Below are 8,713 nucleotides of genomic sequence, written 5' to 3' on the forward strand. Positions count from 1 at the left end.
CTATGTCATTGGCTTTGTTTAAATGGCGCACACAACTAAAATGGCGCACACAACTGTAAACTGGTGTATTGAATTGAATTGAATTCCTAGTCTACATGTACGACGTTGAGGTCAAAGGTTGTTGATACGAGCAACAAAGAACGCTCAATACTTTATCAATGGAAATGTAGAATTATACGGGACTATTGTGTTCACTTATGCCAACAACATGAACGAGGAGCCAAAGGTCTCAAAGCGGATAACACGTAAATTGTAAGTGGATCAATTTTGGTGTTCATTTGACTTTATTTTCAGCGCTAAATATCCAATGTTCTGCCCTTTATTTATGCCAGTCCCACACACTTAGATATGTGTAAGCAACTCACTGTGTGATGAAACGAAACTTGCACCGAGTGAATGGCATTAGAATTGACTACTACTAGTACTAGACCAAGTAATAACATGCTTTGCTGCAGTGAGTGAATGTGAGCTTCTCAGTTTTATGATTAAGACATGTTTTGTTGTTTAATTTATTTTATTATTATGCAAAGCATTGATATTCTTTTACTGAGTCTTTGATCATCAGACGACATAGCCATGCCGGGTCTACAATTATACTTTGATTCAATTAGTTGATACATCGGCGCTAGTTCAGAACAGAAGTGTATCTAGACTTGACCCGTAACTCCGGCATGGAAATACTCTACTAAAACATACCGAAAATCGACTAAATCTTCATCAGTTGTTCAAATAATGGTCATGATTTAAAAGTTGTTATGTTTCTTACCTGTTTCGTGTCATTTTTCGAGTATTTTTCCTAAAAACGAAGACTTATGCTGCACAATACAATTGCATACCGTACCGACGGTGGGGTGCAGGCGCGCGTGTGTTAAGTTAGGGACCGTAATGATGAATTGCTTAGATTTTTACTTTATGTGTTTGCATTAAAACCATCTTAACCCATTGACTGCTTTTTTAGTTCTCACAGACTTTAATATTTTTTAATGTAGTCTAGGAGTTCCCCCAAACAATTTGTTAGTACCAGGGTGGACTTTCTTTTAAAAAAAAGCTTTGTTTTCTCTTTTTGAACAGGGAGAGATATTTAAACAGAGAGAGGGTTGAGCAGAGATTTGACACCTCTGGGCAAGGACTGACCAGTACACACCCACTGGTGGTGAGTATACAAATAATACACATCAGTGAGGGCACAGTTAGTAAGAATTACCCACACAAGGTACCTTTGAAACAGTCTAACACGCCCGAGGCGATAGCCGACTGTTTTGAAGGTACCCATTGCTGGTAATTTTACTAATGCCCCAACAAAATGCTATGTATTATTTGTTCATCTATTTATTTGGTATATGAAATGATGTTGATTTTTACTAATGACCAGTCATTAGAATTGGATAATGACCGGTCATTAACCAAATTACGCCTGGTCACGTGTACGCTTTCAACCAATCATTTGATTAGGATCCAAATCATCATCTTACATGTATAATATTCACTATTCTTCAGTGGAATTTGACAGTAACTTTTGTAAATAAGCTGGATAGATATTGTGTGTTTTCACTATATTAATGTTACCCTCTGTGTTTGTTTTAAAGAAGGTCATTAACAGAATATGATACAATTAAGTTTGTCTCCTTACAATTATGTGTTTAAACTTCATACATGTATGAGATAATGTCATTATTTATTTTTTATAATAATGGGAATTCTAATTGTATGTGGCACCATTTAGTGGTTGCATACAGGTCATATTATGGCAGTGTCATATTCTGCAACACAGTTGAGGAAAATCATTGTACTTTTATAAAAATTCATGCTGTAAGTTAAAGTGTACGTATCTAAAAATATATATATGATATGAAAATAACAATATTGTCAAATTTGTGGTGCTAAGGTACTTTTTTTTTTTTCTTTGAAAAATGTTATCAGGTAAAATTGGAGTTGGCATATCTGATAGCTAATGAGGATGAAAAGAGGAAAGATGGAGAGAAGCAAGGAGCAGAATCATCTCAAGATGACAGCAAGAAAAAAGGAGAAAAAGCATCACATCATGGATCCATGCCAAGGATCAGATCACTCCCTCAGAAGAAGACCAGAGTTCAAATGTCAGAGATAGAGAGACTAGCCAAGACTGCTCAATCTGCTCTGGTAAGTATTCTTAATTCAAGTATTGTTCTCTCACTCTCTCTGTCTCTGTCTCTCTCTCTCTATCTCTCTCTCTCTCTCTCTCTCTCTCTCTTTCTCTTTGTCTCTTTCTCTTTGTCTCTCTCATGTTTGTCCTTTTGTCTCTCTGTGTGTATGTCTGTATCCCCCTTCCCACCACACCCCCTGTCTGTCTCAGTGTTTCTCTATGTCTATGCATTTGAATGGGGGGGGGGGCTGGTGGTGGGGAAGAAAGACCACCTACCCATCTCTCCCGCTTTCTCTTCCAACTCTTCTTTCTGTTCATCTCTTTTATCTTGTTCTAGTCAAGTAAGTCTATGGAAATTTGCAAAAAAAAATGTCTTTATCCATATACATGTACCTAAGAAAGGAGCACGAGCGTATATTCCTTTTGATGTGCTGTAGCCAGCACTAATAAATGCAAATTAATATTTTTGTTTTGGGGTTATCTCATCCAATATAGTATAAACTACCCATTGAATGATTGATGCAACTAAACATAGAATATTTATCAAGATGTGAACAACAGCAGTCACTCTGCTCTTTGAGCTTCATTTGTATTTATTTCTTTATCTTTTCTCTTCCAGAAAAGTATTGATGCAGATAAGATCAGTACAGTGTATCGCTTTAGACAACAGATGATTCCTTATGAAGTCAGACATCAGGTTTGTATTCATGCTTTTTTCTATCTTTCATTTGGAAAATACTTCTTCTTTTGCAAACAGATGCATTGGTTCAGGGACCAACAGATTAGTTCATGCTCAAATGACCCCTAAATCACAAGTATTGTCAGTTTTCTTTAAATTTCCTTGGTGGAGAGTTCTGATACTCCGTTGAAAAAGATGTTCATGATTCAGTAAGAGGAAAAGAGATATTATTCTGATCTTTGATCCGATTCAAATTAAACTGATTGAATCTATGCGCAGCACAAAACGTACACCATTTGGTACATGGATCTAAAAATCAGACTATCTACTAAAAGGATTGCAATCACTAAAGTTGATTTGACACTAACGGTCATTATTTTCCCACATAAAGACATTTTTAAGCCCTTTTTTGTTGAGGGAAGTTCTAAATTAGTATTATCTTTCATATGCGGGTGGGATTTAACCTTTTCATTTGTTGTTGATGTCATTCTGAAATCCTCCCCTACTCTCCCCCCCCCCCCTTTCCTTCTGCCTCTCCCTTTCTGTCTCCCTCTCTATTTTTGCCTCATAACCTCCCCTTTCTCGTCCCTCTCTTTGTTTCTTCCCCACCCCCCCCCCCCTCCACCTTTGTTCCTTCTTTGTATTTCCTTGATACTCTCACTACAGGGTAAAGTGAAGCAGGTCTCAACGAGTGTCCATGCTATGTTAAATGCAGAAGAAGCCTGGAGGTACAGGAAAGAAAATGGTGAGAGATTGGGATGCACATGAATGTGAAAGGAATCTATGGGAAAACAGTGACCTACAAGAGAGGTTTTGGTGCAAACAAAAGTTCCACAGGGGAGGGAGGGGGTGGGGGGGGGTAGGGTGGAGAGGGGGGCTAGAGAGACCCCATCACTCTGCTGTCATATATCACAAATCCTCATTCCTTGTTCACCTATTTCAAGGCCAAACAGATACATTTAATTTTTGTGTCGTCTATGCCCCACTCTCTCTCTCTCCCTCTCTCTCTCTCTCTGGCTCTTGAGGCCCCTTTCACATAATGGTAGAACAAAGGGTCCTTGCAGGATCAGTAAGCAAGTAATATGGACAGTGTCGCCACTTCAGCTTTACTTTGACCCACATTAGGATCTAATTAACTTTATTTACCTTCTATTGAACAATACATGATCTGTCTGTTATCAGTTTGCGAATGATGTTTTACTTTGATTTCACTCTTTTTTTATCTCTCCTGGGATTAATGTTGCTCCCAATATTTCATCTTATCTTGATGTTTCAAAGTTTAAAAATGATAATTGCTACAATTATCACATTTATTTTGCAATGATCAACATAGACGTTATATACACTGTACATGTATTCAAATGTAAATCATAAGCAAAATAATTAAGAGCAAAGATATACAGATTATTTAAATACCTGTTGGTCACATGTTTAGAAAATATATTTGGATACTTTATTTTTAGATGAAAGAGCAAAGGTAAAGATATATAGAGAGCAACAAAAGGCTAAGGTAAGCAAGGCCATCATTTTGATTATTGTAAAGAGTGTCTATCATAGGCATCTCACATTTTCTAATAGAAATGAATGTTGTTACTTTTTTTGTAAGGTGGTTATCAATAGCATATTCCCAAGATTAATATCACACACCATTGGCATACATGCCAACTGTTCAGATTAAAGAGGAACATTCCTCTTTTTGGGAGAAGATAATTATCATTTTAATGCAGGTGTTCCTCTTCCTGTACAAATTTGTCTGTAGTATTGAATAGGAAAGTTAGGATTGTTCCTCTTTTTTTTTTAAATAGCATAATTTGTGCAGATTTCTGATTTTCAAATGTTGGCATGTATGCATTGAATCAAATATTATGTTGTGACTTTAGCTTTCACATTTATTGTTCTAAAACATAATCATGGAAAGAGTAGAATCATTGTTTTAATTTTTTTATAAAAACATATTGTTACCATTTTACCCTTTCACAGAAATGTCTAGCTTTACATAGTAATGTAATGCCATGTATGTCTATATTAATTATCACAGTCGGGCTAACTCGGACCCAGGAACAACTTGGCTCATTGGGATTATGGGGCCGAGTTGTCCCGGCATGATTGAATTTTTTTAATGAAATCTTTTAGGGTTAGGGTTAGGGTTTAGGATTTGCAGCAAGGCCGAGTTGTCCCCGAGTCCGAGTTAGCCCAGATCTGTATTATCACAGTCATAACCCAGTGTTAATTGTAATTTTTCTTTGAACTGTCCACAGGCCAAGGATAAGGCTGCTCAAGAGGCCAAGCAGAGAGAATTGTCCAAGCTACCTCCAGGAATCAGGTCAGAATCTTTCAGGAAATTAATATTGTGATGATTTCTTTTCTTGACAATAGTATGTTGGAAATCTTCTGTGAGCTGTACTCATACTCTGGACATTCTTCATGAAAGAAAACTTTATGATTTTGTTTTTCTCTAGAAAATAATTATTAGGGGATATGCTGCAAATTATCTAGCTTTGATCATGCAATGCCGTATGTTTCTTCTTTAAAGTGTATTTCATAATTGCATAGTTAATAATTGGTTCTATATCTGTAGCGCAAGTAGTTTAGAAGTAAACTGAAAAGACAATGTAATGTCATCTGCTCATTTTAGATGCTATTGCTAGTACATAGTTCTGGAAGGGCAAGTCCATGGTGTGTGCTCATTTAATGTCCAATGTGTTTTCAGTTTGTTTTAGGGGTCTTATGAACATCAATTTAGAAGAAAAAAGTTGTTATCATTATACTTGATGTTTTGCCTGATCCAGGATCTTTGTCTATTAGGGCTAGTATACAAATTTACGAAGATCATGGACTTATCCAAATAATAAAGCAGACATATGTAAGACTTCTAAAATATTATGAATGTTTGATTTGTACTGCATAAGTTGTAACTAATTATAAGCATTCAATGGAATGCCTTCCCGTGTATAGATTTTATGACAAAACTTTAAGTGGTTTTACATTTTAATTTTTTATTATTTTGTAGAATGGAAATAAAGAGGCAACAGGAAAAACGCAACAACAATCCAGTACTTGAGAAACTCTTGGAACCTGATCGATGCAAAGCCTCCTCACCTCAATACAGCGTTCCCATGGCAACTGAAGATAACTTTGCTGATGTGGAGGAAAGCCTGTATGAAGATGACTTTGAAGAGGAAGAAGATGACGATGTCGTTGGTAGTAGGGTAGGTAGCTCCTCTGAAAAGGAAACTGGGATGACTGATGAAGATGGGATTATAAAGAATGAGGACAGTGGTAGCGGGATAATGGAAGATGAGAATGAAGATGAAGCACTCATAGCTGCTGTCACTATCGCTAATGACGCAGGGAGTGTTTCCTCATTCACACCTTCCACGCTTACATCAGTGACTTCTCGGCCCCAGAGCACAAAATCGGCACACCAGGATCAAGAAGTGGCTATGACTTACGAGGATGACAGCTTCGAGAGTGAGGGGGATGAGGATGAGGACCAGAGTGTGTTCATGACAGACCTCAATCCAGGGAGTGCAGGCGGGAGTAGGAGCAGCTCAAGGGCACCGAGCAGGCAGCACCGTCAGGACGACATCGGCATGGTGACAGAAGAGAGAAGCGTATCTGAAACAAGCTTGAAGCATGATCATCCCAAGCAGGTCAAAGGTCATACAGGTGATAACCCCGGGTCAGGGGAGGTCAGGCTGCTGGCCAATCAGCTGTCCCGTGCCGTTGTGAGGAATGCAGCTGAAGAGGAAGGGGTGTCCTACTCCTCCATGTCCTCTATCCGGAGTGATAGGTCGAAGGTCGCATCAGAGGATGTTGGACAAGCTCAGGGTAAAGAGAAAAATAGGCACAAGACACAAGAGTACACAAGAACAGAGAGTGTCATCTCTCTGAGCGACAGAGTGAAGAGGGATTTAGAGAAGGAAAAAGATGCCTAAGGATCGCCTATACATGTATTTAGGGAATTTATATACATTACCTCATGACCATTTGCGTATTCCGTTACCATGAAGTCAGGGCAACATCACTAGATGTCAATTCTAGCATATCCACAATCATTTCACAGCTTTATTTTTATACATATCTGGTCAAGTTTATTGAATTAAAGCCCCTCTGCACTAGTTTGGTCAGGAGGGATTAAACCTCCATGCATGGTCACTGACAGATGGTTATCTCATCAAATCAGCTCTCAATTAACATAAGAAAAAGGGGATCATGGGGATGGTCACAGATTAGGCATTGTTTGCTATGTAAAGGGCGCAAGTAGCTATAAGTAGTGCAAAGGGCCTTTAAGATAAGTTGCATGTTATAAATGTTTGCATTATCATTATCATTGCCATTGGAAGTGATAATGGGAATTGTGACTTTGTTCAGGTATTATGGTGACACATGCCATATTGAGTTTTGTTTGGACTGCTGAAACATACATACAGTGCAGCTAACTTAAATCTTTTACCATTCATAATAAAAATGGCCAAAATATCACAGGGTACAACCTAAATTTTATTTTGTATATAATAGTTGGGTATTTCAACAGCTGTATTTGAGTACATTAATCTTTGTACATTTGTACTAAATCTTGTTTGTGTGGTTGTGTGTGCTTAGTCAAAGATGTAGCTTGTATATAATAGATTGAATGTCTGGGTTGATCTTCTTAACATCTTCCTAACATCTTGCCATTTACATCTGTATCATTAGATGGTAGAATTGTTGGTCTTTTTAGTATTTATCCAAATGTAGATGACTTCCCTGCATTTTTATGCTTCCTCAGTCCTGTGTCTTTTCAACCTTCTGTTTTCTTCTTTTAAATATCCTGAAAAATAAAATATTGACAATCAATATTAATATACATGTATATAGGTGTATCATGTGAAGTCTAACAGAGCTCAGGTTTTGTTTGTCATAATTATGGCTGACAGCGGCTTAATAAACCTTGGGATAAACGTGTACAATTTGACAGTGTGAAGTGTTATTAACTTGTTAACTTTGAATGTATCACAAATGTATCCACCAGATGTACTAATTGCAAATTCTGAGTATAATTTACCAAGTTACAAATATTATACTTCAAATCATAGCAACAGAACAATTGTAAGGTTAGATTTGTTGAGATTATCAATATCAAAATATATCATAGATGTATGGATTTTGTTCTGTGGTGATTTTAACCATAATTGCTGCATGTGTAAAAAGTTCTTCCAACTTTTCTTCCAGTATCTTCCAAGTTTGCAAATCAGGTTATATTATCCTCTATGAATTTTTATACACAAAGTTATTTTTTTTATAAATAGGGGTACTTGTATATATCATTTAATCTTGATAAAGTACACCGTACTTTAATTTAGACAATGTAAACTTGTTACAGTTATCAGTGTTCATAACAACAGAACAATTTTCAGGTTAGATTCGTTGAGATTTTCATTGTATGAAAATCTATATAAATGATGTATGTACTTTGTTCTGTGATGATTTTAACCATAATTGCTGCAGTATGATCCAGGTTTGCAAATCGGGTTATTAAGAATTTTTTTTTACACAAAGGTATATTTTTATAAATAGGTTTATTGTACTTTTATAGATCAGTTAATCATGATAAAATGCACCTGGACTTCAATTCAGACAATTTAACTTGTTGCAGTTAATCTCTGTATTCATGGACCTCAGTGTTCTAAACTTTTAAATCTAGTTTTAAAATAAATAAACCGATATAAATAACAATCTATACAATGAAATGACACTTTTGTATTCTCTTCATAAAATAAGTAATTACTCCCATTTTTGTAAACTTACTGTATTGAGCCTTGAGAGATGACAGGTGTGTTTAGACATTGAGACCAGAGGGGAAGAAGAGAGAGAGAGAGAGAGAGAGAGAGAGAGAGAGAGAGAGAGAGAGAGGGAGGATATATAGTGAA

At 36.7% G+C, this 8,713-nt stretch overlaps 1 protein-coding gene across 1 annotated transcript; it reads left to right on the forward strand.

Moving 5' to 3' along the window:
* The first annotated feature begins 106 nt into the window (after positions 1-106).
* Positions 107-7,211, forward strand: LOC105438434. Its single transcript, XM_030990004.1, has 8 exons — positions 107-252; positions 1,072-1,153; positions 1,921-2,139; positions 2,742-2,819; positions 3,468-3,546; positions 4,265-4,311; positions 5,060-5,124; positions 5,812-7,211. The coding sequence occupies exons 1-8, from the start codon at positions 209-211 to the stop codon at positions 6,737-6,739; spliced, it is 1,542 nt and encodes a 513-aa protein (XP_030845864.1). The 5' UTR covers positions 107-208; the 3' UTR covers positions 6,740-7,211.
* The last annotated feature ends 1,502 nt before the right edge of the window (positions 7,212-8,713 follow it).

Source organism: Strongylocentrotus purpuratus, unplaced genomic scaffold (assembly GCF_000002235.5).
Source record: "Strongylocentrotus purpuratus isolate Spur 01 unplaced genomic scaffold, Spur_5.0 spur5_scaffold_19, whole genome shotgun sequence".
Classification (NCBI taxonomy): domain Eukaryota; kingdom Metazoa; phylum Echinodermata; class Echinoidea; order Camarodonta; family Strongylocentrotidae; genus Strongylocentrotus; species Strongylocentrotus purpuratus.